The sequence below is a fragment of the Nesoenas mayeri genome (genome assembly GCF_963082525.1).
Source record: "Nesoenas mayeri genome assembly, chromosome: Z".
Taxonomy (NCBI): domain Eukaryota; kingdom Metazoa; phylum Chordata; class Aves; order Columbiformes; family Columbidae; genus Nesoenas; species Nesoenas mayeri.
The window spans coordinates 41,436,841-41,449,792 of record NC_137542.1 but is presented as its reverse complement, the minus strand read 5'-3'; the positions used below and the strand labels follow the sequence as shown (position 1 = coordinate 41,449,792).

The 12,952-nt window shown below is 35.9% G+C and overlaps 1 protein-coding gene across 2 annotated transcripts in view; it reads right to left on the bottom strand.

Annotated features, from left to right (window-relative positions):
* Positions 1-12,952, bottom strand: part of FER (FER tyrosine kinase) — a 159,806-nt gene that overhangs the window by 56,917 nt on the left and 89,937 nt on the right. For both annotated transcript variants that reach the window (XM_080363145.1, XM_080363146.1), the window contains exon 14: positions 2,355-2,411. In XM_080363145.1, the coding sequence (XP_080219271.1) occupies positions 2,355-2,411 (57 nt within the window). The remainder of the gene's footprint in view (positions 1-2,354; positions 2,412-12,952) is intronic.

Below are 12,952 nucleotides of genomic sequence, written 5' to 3'. Positions count from 1 at the left end.
CGCAAAAAAATACATTGTTGTGTCTGCCCTGAAAAAATTACATGATCCACAATATTTTTAAAGCCAAGCTCAGCTCTGGTCTGTAAAGGCAAGTATGTAAGGCCACACATTTAGACAAGACTCTATAAAGTAGTGCCTTTCATATTCAGATTTTTCAGATCTTCAAAAACATACCCGCCGGGTAAGTTGTTATTTTTTTAGCTTTCATAGAAGAAAACTGAAATAATAAGGATCACAGGACAAACTCCATCATATGTATTTTTTACTTAAATAAAAACAAAACAAAAATTAATTAGGACACAAATTGAAGGAAGAAAGAGATTGTGGGGTATATAAAGAACAGTGGCATCAATGACAAAACTCAAGTGAAGAAAAAAGATCAAAACTGAAGACTTCATACTCTTAGTTAAGTTTTGTATTTCCTAAAGAATAAATAAAATTCAATTTTTAGTTTACATCTGATAACAGTATTGCCAAAGGAAGACAGAAAAAGGAAAAAATAAATTCACAGATGGAAACCAGTAATGTGCTACTAGTAACAAGGGAAGAAATTTAGGCCTAAACACAGATTTCCAGTATTATATATACCCCAGGATAAGGAAGACATAGCTGGCAAGCAAGGTGTAGGATCTATGACAGCAATCTGCCCTTCTAAAATAGTGCTTCTAGAGGTCAGGACAATACCCCTGATATATAAAATTGTATGAGGTGCCCAAAGGTAAGAAGTTGAGTCACTCCCAATGCACTTCTACTCCAGCCTTCTGGTCAGATGTATCGAACAGTGATAGCTGAACGTAGCATCAGGGCTACTGAAGTACTGAAAATACCTTTTTTTTTTTTAACTTAAAATATTTTATTGTATACATATGATTTTTAATATAACATGTTCATTTCATACAACTTTTTTTGTGTGTGGGGGGGGTATTATAGAATTAATACTGAGTGAATAAACAGACCATTCATTTCTGTGGTAAAGGAAAATCTTCATCTTTTCTGAAGTCTGCATCCTCTTATGCATTAAGCTTTCCGAATTTTCCTCATCTTTTCCAGGCCAGCCAAGATTTTATAGACCCTCAAGATTTCTCACTTCCATGACAAATGGTTGTAATTTATTTAAGATTTTCTCATATGGACACTGATTGTCCCATCATTCTTTTCTTCTGACTATATGTTTTTAGAGATGGATGCACAACCAATTTATACTCTGTTCCAATAATGTTTTTATCTTGTTCTGTATTTTTTAAAGAACATATCTTTCCATAACTTTTTTCAAGACTTCTCGGTCTCTTTTGAATATTAAAAATGTTTTGTGCCAAAAAAATACAATGCACATGTAAACTCAGTTTACTAAATTAACCAATTTTCAGATTGCTCTAACTGTCTTTACTCACCAAGACTAATTAATTTGTAATTTTTATCAGGACAAAGCTTTTTTCTTCCTTGACACTATTCTGTTTAAGAATGTGAAGCTGTCACAGTACCTACATTTTATGCAGACACAGTTCTGTCTACCAGTAAATAATACTTGTCATTACCTTACACTGCCAAAGAGATTTTATCCTGGGTAACAGAATTTTCTGACTATTTTATTCCCCTGTTTCTTCAACAGTTTATCAGTTCTTTTAGCGTGTATCAGAGTAAGAAGGAAATTACTGCTTTCATTTATCTCCTCCTCATTTAGGGCTATTTTTCGGTTTTGGGAAATGTTTTGGAACATTGTGTGCAGAGTGGCACTCACAACTGTCTTTGTAAGTGCAAAGGTGCTAAAAATATAACTGAGGTACGAGGCTTACCTGATTTTAAAGACTTAAAGCTCCTAAGCAGAATTTGTGATATCAGCTACACTATACAACAATTCATTTAATACATATATGATTGTGAAGTTACCTAACATTCAATAAATCATACAAAAGCAACGAATATTAGTTTTAACAAACATTGATCTAATCATCCTATATGAATTTTTATGCATGCATAAATAAATAAATTGATACATAAATGTATAAACATAAATCTATTGATATTTTTATTTATAAGTTGCAACAACATTTTTATAAGACTACCCAAAGTAAAACAGCCACATCATGTTGTATAGAAATCTAGTTAGCTTAAAAGGCTACCAAAAGAGAAAAATATGTATGCTAATTAAACAGTTTCAGCACACGTTATAATTTACCAGTAAATATGATTTGCATTTATTTAAAGTGCAATGCTGTTTTGTGTATTCAAGTAAAAGAATTGACATAAAAATTGCATACCACAGTAATTTAAAAGAAAAAGTAAACAGAAAAGGTGTAGGCTTAATGATCAATACATACTTATTTAAATGTTACTTAGCTCACTTGATCACTTACTTTGCCCAGTAATTCTCCCAGTGTGACATCTTCATGATTAAGAACCCACTTCTTATCCTATGGAAAGAAAAGAAAAATTTTCAGTCTGTGCAAATATGTAAGATAAAGTTTCTATAAGATACATTTCAGTAGAAATGGATGTAAAGAAGCATTATATTCAGACCGTTTAAACAAAAGCATACCAGGAAGTTTCAAATCTGAGTGTTCATAAAACAGAGTTTAGAAAACTTCTTATACAATCAAATACTGAAATATACTATACCGCAAATTTCTGTCAGAAGAATAAGCCTACAACATGACAGGATGCACATAGATCGAGCACTATGCAAATTTTCATACAGATTCTGGAAATGATATCTAGCACTGCTTTTAACAATTACCCGTGTCAAAACCAAACATGAAAACTTCATTTTAGCATACAAAATAACTTATTGCTAGATCTCCTCTGTGTAAATGAAAAAGAACTGCTTTTTCTAGTTATTAACAAGACACATATTTGCATATCTTACATTTTCTGTGGTAGTTTGATATACTACAGGCAACTACTTGAAGAGATAACATAACAAATACCAGTTAAAGTATCTGCTCAGTGTTGATGACCAACACTACAAATAGTCTGCAACAACCTGAAGACATATAAAAAACAACTATAGACTTCTTGCTACACAGACATATTTAATACTCAGCTAACATATTACAGTAGGATATTTTAAGTCTAACCCATATTTACTCTTTTTCCATTTTATTTTTCTGCTAGCACCTCATCTATCACCTCACAAACACTATTACTGCTGCTCATGTTAGTTGTAAGGTCCTAAGGATTCTTTATTACTAATGAAAAGGCAAATATCTAGACAAGCGTATGTCAATTTATTAAATAATTTCTCATTAAAGCTCACAGAAAACCAAGCCAAACACGCTGGCTTTGAAGTACACCTAATATATCAGATTAGCAGGTTTTCTGTACCATGGAGGACCTCTAGTGATCCTGACTGGAAGACTGGTGTACATCAAAGTGTCAGTGACCAACATGACAGATCAGGCTTGCACAGCTCCCTGGGCCACAGGATGAGCTCAGCCAGCACACCACAACAGAGCCCACAGGCAGCTCCCACTGGGTACCACCAATTATGTCACCTGCGTGGCTTTGCGTTATTCTACCAGAGCTCCAAGAAGTTCTCATGTGGACATCCATTCTGTTTGCCAGTAGAGATAATGAACAGAGTTGTTCCATTGTAAAAAAGTCCTGTTACAGCTCAAACAACCAAAATGTGAGAATTTCTGCTACAGGCACGGACTGCCCAGCATGCTGCATGTGGATCCGTGGCTCATTCAATGCTACACCACCCAGGGCTCACACTATCTAAAGGGATGTGAGATTGCCTACAGTGCTCTCCCCCTGCAGAGTTAGATCTAATAGACAGTATTTTAAATGATACCTTACAGATACTGAGTGCATTTATTACTGGGATCATAACAGCACCGCTTGGTGTGAAATGGGATTTTTCCAATGTGTATAAATACCTGATGGCAGTGAATGAAGGGAGCAAGACTCTTCTCAGTGGTGCTCCACGAGAGGACAAGAGGCAGTGGGCACAAATTTGAAAAACAGGAAATTCGTTCTGAACATGGGGAAACACATTTTCAGTGTGAGGGTTGTCAAACACCAGAACAGGTTTACACAGAGAGATTTTGGAGTCTTCATCTGTGGAGATATTCAAAATCAAACTGGACACAGGTCTAGGAAGTACACAGCAGCTGAACCTGCCTGAGCAGGGGGGTTGGACTAAAGAATCTCAAGAACACCCTTCCAACCTAAATGAGCCTGTGATCCAAAACCAGAAAAAAATCTTCTGTATGTAAACAGACCACAGAATCACAGAATTGTTTCGGTTGGAAGGGGACCTTTAAAGTTCACCTAGTTCAAACCTCATGCCATGGGCAGGTCTTCAACTAGATCAGGTTGCTCAAAGCCCCATTGAACTTGAACACTTCCAGTGATGAGGCATCCACAACTTCTTTAGGCAACCTGTTCCACGGTCTCAGCACCTTCACGGTAAAAATATTCCTAGTATCCAATCTAAACCTATGCTAATTCAGTTTAAAAAGCATTTCTCCTTGTTCTGTCACTACAGGCCATCCTAAAAGGTCTGTCCCCATCATTCATAGAATCATAGAATCATTTTGTTGGAAGAGACTCTCAAGATCACCGAGTCCAACCATAACCTAACTCTAGCACTAAACGGTAACCTTAAGAACCTCATCTATATGCCTTTTAAACACCTCCAGGGATGGTGACTCCACCACTTCCCTGGGCAGCCTGTTCCAATGTCTGACAACCCACTCTCAAGGGTGTTGGTCTCTTCTCCCAAGTAGCAAGTGAAAAGACAAGAGGAAATGGCCTCAAGTTGTGTCACGGGAGATTTAGATTGGATATTAGGAAAAAAATTCTTCATGGAAAGCGTTGTCAGGCATTGGAACCTGCAGTTTTCTTTCTATGAAAACTTTCAGTCATCTGTTATACTAGTGTAACCCAATGATTACATTATCATGGTTCTGCCACATTCTTCACAATAAAAGGATTATACAAAGTTGATTTGGTTTGTTACTGAAGTTCTCATTGTTGGTTTAGAAAACAAATCTTCATTGATGAGCATACGCAATTGTGCTACCCTCATAGTATCTGTTTCACAAAGTATCACGTGAATATTCTTCTCAATGGTACATAAATGGAGAGTTTGCTGCTTATGAAAGCTTTTGAGGAAAGATATCTTTAATTGCTTTTGTTGGTATACAAACTACATCTCAAATTTCGGAGACTTATCATATTTGTCACTCCTTTGGCTATGTGGCTGAGCTAGCAGTCTGAAAAAGAGGGAGTTGATGCTTCAATGATCCTTTCTGTCTCTAGCTGGAATCTCTTCAGAACTGTTCTTTTACTGATCATCATGCACCACCTGCACAGACCTCAAAAGCAGACACCTATGGAAAATGATTTAAACCCTTGGCATATTGCACTCCTTTTGATCACACTTCTCATCATACATTTACTCGAAACCAAGAACATTCGCCAGATGATCCATATGAGATTAGCAGAAGATACATATTATAACACAATTAACAGAACAGAAAGTGTAACCCAGAATTTCTATCATTCTAATTGCTCTTCCCTCAAGCACAAGTTTTTCAGTTATCCTTGTGCTTCCTGGTTTCTCTCTCTTGGGTTTACAGAGAACCTTAAGGACTATGAAAACAGTAATCATTTTTCCCACTGGGAAGTATTTCCTCCTTCTTCTTCCTCTTATGTAGCCTTCACTTTGTGTGAGCATTATCATTGAGCTTCTGGACAAAAAAGATGGCATATACTACATCATACTACATAATATTCTTCTATTTGAAAAGTAAACTCATTCAATTGAGAATGCTACAGGACACATTTAACACTGTAAACCCTATGCAGAGAGAAGTGCCTAAACCCTTGCACTAGCTATGCCTGTAATTTTCTAAGACTATAATTTTTTCCTAAGGTACATGACTCCTCATACACTGAGAAAAGAGGCTAGAAACCTAACTGAGGTCTTGGTATTCTGTGATGGTAGTAAAGTGTCTCTGACTATGGCCCCTAAGTCTACCTGTGAATTCAACTCTGAAGCTGCAGATGGTCCCTCTATGCCACAGCACTGAAAGCATTTCAAGTAGAAATATTAAGTTAGAAAAGGCTGGAGCTTCACAAGCATTACAGTTTTATCTAGTATCTTAAGGCACCAAAGTAGTTTCTTCAGCAGATAGTAAGAAAGAATCTAAGAGAAGAGATGCTGTCATCTACTTCATACCAGTGTACCATTCTGGCATTAAAAAGAAACAAACCCAATTTTCTAACTTGCAATGAGTTAGCTATCCATTTAAATAATGTTTCAGAACAAATAGTCACTGATTCAGATAATTACCTTTAATTAATAAATTATAATATGAACAGCACTGCAAGGTGGACAGTGACAAGGACAAGACTGTTTCTACTGCAAGTATATTGTCTCACTGATCCTGTTCAAATTGCACTGAATTGATATGTCATCACTCAATATTTTTTATAGCTTCCACCAACTAAATCAATTAAGCAGACAAAGGAATGGATGCATATTAGCATATAATAAACAAAAGTCAGAAAGAAAGTAATATTTTTTCTATCTGATCATAAACTTGACGATCTTCTGTGAATGCTTAATTCTGATTGTGAATAGAATGTATTTCTCCAGTTGTCAAATGCTATTAATCTACAGATTAATTAGGTGTGTGAAAGATACTGAAAGTTACAAAAGAAACGTGACAACAAAATGGGAAATAAAAAATAATCTTTAGTGTAAGTATAGATAAACAGACACTGTATTATATGAATTACATGAATGTTATACTTCTTAGCGAAGCACAGCAACTGACTTGGCTCAGCTCAGGCAGAGCTTCAGTGCCTCATGAGAGATAACCCTTTACCAGAAATGAGGAACTACTTGGCAAAACATGCTTTCGAGGTTCTCTATGGAAGAATACCAAGTAAATGTCATGATAACTAAAGGATAAGAAGAAACCACCTCAAGGTGGACACTTGGGAGGAAAGTGAAAGACAAGCAACAATCCTACTGAGACTGCTGTGGTTAGTAAACAATTGTTTCCACGCCTAGGAAACAAATTAGTGTCTTCTGAAGCCACATCCTCCAACGTATTTGTTCAACGGTGTTACCGTTCCTCACTTATTTTTCCTTGTCAGTTACTGAGCAGCCAGAGTGACAGTGTGTAGTCACCCCGAGGCTGAGCAGAGAGGGGACCTGTGGCTAGCAGGGCTGAGGCTCACCAGCCATGACCGTCAGAGAGGGAGCAGAGCAGGCCAGGGGGACAGCCTCAGGTTCAGATAAACCAAGTCTGAAGTGATAAAGGAGGCCCAGGGTCAATCTGGGAAGTCAGCTTGTGGGTCATGGGCAGGGTGAAGGCCAGGGAAGGGGAACCAGCATCAGACACAGCTGCATGACCGGTGGGAAGGTTGATGGTGACGAGGCAGGGCCAGTTGAGAAGCTGACCAGCGTCAGGATCCAGGACCAGATGAAGGGGGAGCATGATCAGGCACAGGCAGGGCTGTGAGGCAGCAGGAGCTGGGGCTTGAGGGGCTGGGCAGTAGAGTCTTTGACAAAAGTGGCTCCCACAGCACAGGGTTTGGCTCTGCCTGGGAACTTCACCCCAAGGGGGTGAAGCCTCCAGCTGAGGGCTGGAAGGAGTAACACTCAGCTGCATTATCATATGTTGGTTCTGAGCCCTGGCTAAGAGTGGAGATGCTCTGAGGGACCTTACTGAGCTATAGCTGTTTACTAATACTAAGAGTCCTGTCACTGCATCTAACCTTTAGAGATACTGCTAATCTGTTGGCCAAACACTGAGAAACAAGTTGTCAAATAGGAAATTCTCTCAGTGAAGAACCTGGTCATCCTAAACACTGCTACCCTTCCTCAAAGGACAGATGTTAGCTCTCATCACACTGAAAGTTTATACAAACAACGATTTGGTAGGGAGTACCTTTTCAGACTTTCTAAGGCTATACAAGATACTTGTTTGCTTTCAATAAAGACAAACGTTTTCAAAGAGAAGCGTTATTTCAAGAGTTATCTGTAACTCACAAAAAACCCCATCCAAAAAAAACACTAATTAAAGAAAGAAAACTTTCACCTGTGAAAAAGAGCATTAAAAAATAATCAGAAATGTATCTTTATATTTGTAAAATAAAGTATTCTGGATATGAGGAGATGTTAGTAAGTTTCATCATTCCCTGGACCATGGTAAGTTTCAAGCCTTGAGCTATCAGCAGGAAATCAACTGTGCATGGGTCCTTTCTTCACTGGAGATGCAGGTACCGGAGTTGTGTGGAATGTCACAGAGGCCACAGTATGAACAGCACGTGGTCGCTCTACAAGATGCAATCTCATTTTTCTTTTTCTGAGATATGAGACCAAAATACTGTCACTATTACCCTAAATTTCTTCCAAACATGTAAGCTCAAGTCTGAAGTGCAGTTTTCCTCCTGCATATCTCTCTTCATTAGCAGAAACTACATCAAAGAAATCACAAATGATTATGCCAGAAAGGTGGCTTATAAATTAGTTGCAGTGAATTGTAACAGCTTTCAATAAAATGTAAAACATAACCCAGAACAAATACTTAGTGTTCAAATTCCCCTAGCATTATTTTTCTATAATTTTCAGTAACAATTTCAATCATTAAGAACTCTAGAAGGGTAATTTTTCAAATTAACAAGCAACAGTAAAGAACGTTGATACTAAACATTCTAAAATCAGACATTTTGGGACTTAGATATGAATTTATGAGCCTCAGCTTAAATGCTTGGTTTTAAAATTCTTAAAGTTTCTAATAGGAGAGAGGAAAAAGGGACAGAAAGAAAATGCCACCTGTACTTTTATTCAGTTTCAGAGTACTATCAATCAAAATTGAGATTCTTAAGTTCTTGAAAACTCTTATGCAAGATTAGTAAAAGAGGAAGAGCCAGCAAATCCTGATCATGTTCCATCACAGTATGAATAAATACGACTTCTATGTTATCTTCACTGTTATCTACTTATCTCATTTTCTCTGCCACATTATTTACTCTAGCTAGTTCAGAAAACATTAAAATAATAAAGCTAGATGCCTTAATATAACTGAAAACAAAATGCTTCCCAACATAAGAATCTATTTGAACACAGCATGGGAAATTTACCAAAAGCCTAAATATCCCTCTCCTCCCCCGACTCCAGTAAATTCTTCATTAACATTCCTCTAAAAAAAACCCCATAAAATAGACAGATATTGCCAGAATCTCATGAGTACAGTGCATAAGCATGCATTATGCCTGTCTTTTCATGTTGTAAGCAGAAAAAATACATTCAGAAAAATATTTTGGAAAGTAATATTTGCTCTCCTTCCAAATGAAACATAAAATATCAATATGAATTACTGCAGCTAAGTGCAATTTTTCCAGAACAACAAAAATGGAAAGTCAATCTTTCATTTTCAGTATTAGGGATAATTAGAGTAAGATTCTTGTTAATGGCTAAGAAAATGATAATCGCAGATAAATTTTCATCACGTGTATATTCCAATATCAGTTATCAGAATTTGATGAACCAGAATAAAAAAAAAAAAAAGAGTAACAATCGTGTACATGTAGATACAGCCCATGAATGTGGAAACGAGACATTATCTTCCTGAAGAAGTACTATTTTTGACACCACTTATGCCAGTATATATAATGTGCATATTAATGCCATGAATCATAAACTGTGTGTTTCAAGTCCTTCAGATAAAGCATAGAAATAAAGGTAGCTAGTGGAAAAGATTTTTCATAAGAACAAGTGAGTTTTACAAGAGGGGTTTTGTAAAACCTCACTGACAACTTCTTTAAAACTGTTTTAGAGATCCATGAGCTGTAAAAATTGTTACAGAACCTGTTCTGCATTACTATCAGCAGTGTATTAAGCCACAGTGATGAAACTCAATGTGAGCTGTAAAACAGAATAATAGTGCAGATAGGTTTACCTCCTTGGAAAAAGTACTATTTCATCTGACCTGTTATTGTTCCATAAAAAAACTCTGTGAAGTTGAACCTTTCGGCTAAACCAAATTCTAAATGGCCATAAAGCAAGAGGGTAGAATTGAAATTTGCAAAAGCTGCTATGCAGTGCATAAATTGCAGAAGTGACCTCAGATTAATCACACAGCTTTTCTTTGAGTATTCTTTCTTGAAGATCAGTAGACGAATGACCGTAGAAGTCAATATACATAACCAGTTTTTCTTCACTTGTTTTTGAAGGACATGCAGTATTTCCCTAAGTTTATATCTCTTATTCACCAAAGGACTAGAAAGATGCTGAGGATCTTTCAGGAAAAACATAGAAAATAAAGAAAAAGGAGAAAAAAACATAACTGAGAAAGGACAAGACATTAAATGTGTAATCCTTAAGCAAAGGAAAAAGGAAATCAAGTTTATGTCAGACCCATTCTGTTTCAAACACATTCAGGAAATGTATAGCATTCCTCTCCATTTTTATATGGTATATTCAGCTCCCAAACCCAAGTACTCTGAATCACCCTGATAACAAAACACATGCAAACTGATAAATTATCTGCCCTTTATCAGATATGCCCTCCAAAAGAGTGACAGTCTTCTGTATGCTCTAAATAAAAAAAAAAAAAAAAAGGTGTGATAAAGTAGTTTTTCTCTTAAACATTTTGCCTGATTTAAAGAGAGTGGAATGCAGAAGCACAGTCTTATTATGCATGCAAAAACACACTCAAAAGGTTAAAAGAGGCTGAAATACTTTCACATATGTATAAACACAGTTTTACTCCCACTCATGTGCACGAAGAGGTATGTATAGCTGGAGTTGAGGGTCTACAGTTGTATATAAAGATGTCCAAAAGACTCTCCTTGAACAATGTAACATACTTAGCCACGTATTTTGTTCCACCCTGACTTACATTCAAAACATCCAGTTGTTTCCAGTTAGATGTTTTCTTCTTGCCAAGGAGATAAAACATTTAACTCATTCTTTTGGCAACATCCACATACTAAGGTAAACTCTCTGCAGGACTGTTTCTTTATATATCCTACAGTACTTCCAAAATAATTTCTAAATTACAGTGGTTAGTATGCAATAATTTTCAAAGAGCTGCAGTTCCACATCACAGCTTCCACCATATTATGATTTTGTTCAAAACAAAAGCTACAATACTACATCCTATTCTACATCCACTCATTTGGCATTGGCTTCCATAATCTTCAGATAACATGTTAAAATGACTGAAATTCAATAGAATTAACCTGGCAAAATTTTAAATAAGCTGTTCTATTAGCTTAATTTTTGAATGAACAAGCATAGGAAAAAGGCAAAACCACACAGAAAGGAAAAGAGAGTGAGAACACTACCTCTCCCTTCATGGGAATCCATGAACCACATGCACCAACCTGTCATTCCATATGAACACATGTGGTGGCAGATTTTGATGTTACATACATAGTAAGCTACTTCAACATTAATATTTAATTATTGATTAAACCTATATAAAATTTGGTTTCTTATTAACAACAATGTCAAAAAAACAAACTATAAATCTGCATTTAAAAATTGTAGCTGAATTAAGAATATTTTTCTTTCAGTAAGTTTAAGGACCTGCACAATGTCATAGACAAAGATGAAAAGAATAGAAAGGCAAACACTTGATGACAAAACAGCCTCAAAAAATAAAATGGAATCAAAACCCATATTATATTCCCTGCTACCACCTTTACCAACAATCCTGTGTTTTTCTGGTATCTTCTGGTCTTGTTATAAAGAGAAAACAAAAGCAAAAATTCTAGCTTGTATACTATGTGTGTCTTAAGCAGATTTGTAGAAAGAATCTATACATGTTAATCATATCTTCGTCATCAGAATGCAAAACATTTCTTGGCCATTATTTTGCACCTCTAAGGAAAAAGTTGTTTCAAAATTCTAAACAATAATGTATTTTCTTTCTCCCAGAATAATTTGCACAATGTAGACAATGTATGCGTAGATCATACAGTATTATTCACCTATGGTAAACACGTATAAATATAACACACCAACTACCTTATTCTCCCTTGTGAGAGAAAAATGCTCTACAAATTTCTGCTGCAGTATCCTTGTATAAAAAGTGACAGTCAATCTCACGACTATTTTAAAATTTAGAGCAGTTTTGACTTGTAAGTTACTGACAACCAATAGAGAGGTTCACTCTCCATGGCTCCTCTTTACAACATTTCACTCCTTTTTAACATTTTGTTCCACTCAAACTGGCAGAAGTTAAAATAGTTGGAAGAAGCTACCATCTACTTCACAGTACCTCATTGTGCATAACTATAATTCTGGAAAGGTGTTTAAGAGAACAGAGTCTGACCTTATTCTATGCTGTGCTTTTTAACCTTTGAGAGCCTATGGTCAACTAAGGTTTCATACTTGCCAGCCACATCCTATGAAAATACTGTAAACTCAAAACATCACTTGTGTTAAAGTCACATTGACTGCACTAGTAAAAGCAAGAAGAAAAATACGTATAAGCATATACAAAATTTGTAACTCACATAAAAAAATAATTATTATATAATATTGGAATTCCAAATCTGTGAGGCAGTCAGAATCTGTAAAAAAATCAGGATGTTACTTCAGCAGAAAAGCAATTTACTACTGCAATCCTCTCCAATTGCAATAAAATTTTATTATTGTGATATATTAACATCTGATTACAAAGCCTCTGATAAAGATGTGGAAAAGCGACAGTGCAGAGCCTCAGTTTTTACAAGTGTTGAATAAAGGTCTGACTTATACCCAAAATACTACAGAATACAGTTAATACTTTGATTTTCACATGTATACACAAAATATTAGCAATAAAATTTGGTAAATTCAAATAATCTTTGCTGAAGGATTCTTTAACTGAAGTAGTTTATTCTCCTATTCATCAGTTTTTGTCAAAAAAAACCTTCTTCCAATTTTTTTTTTCCATCTAATATGTTTTTTTCCCTCCTAAGACATACTTTTACAAAA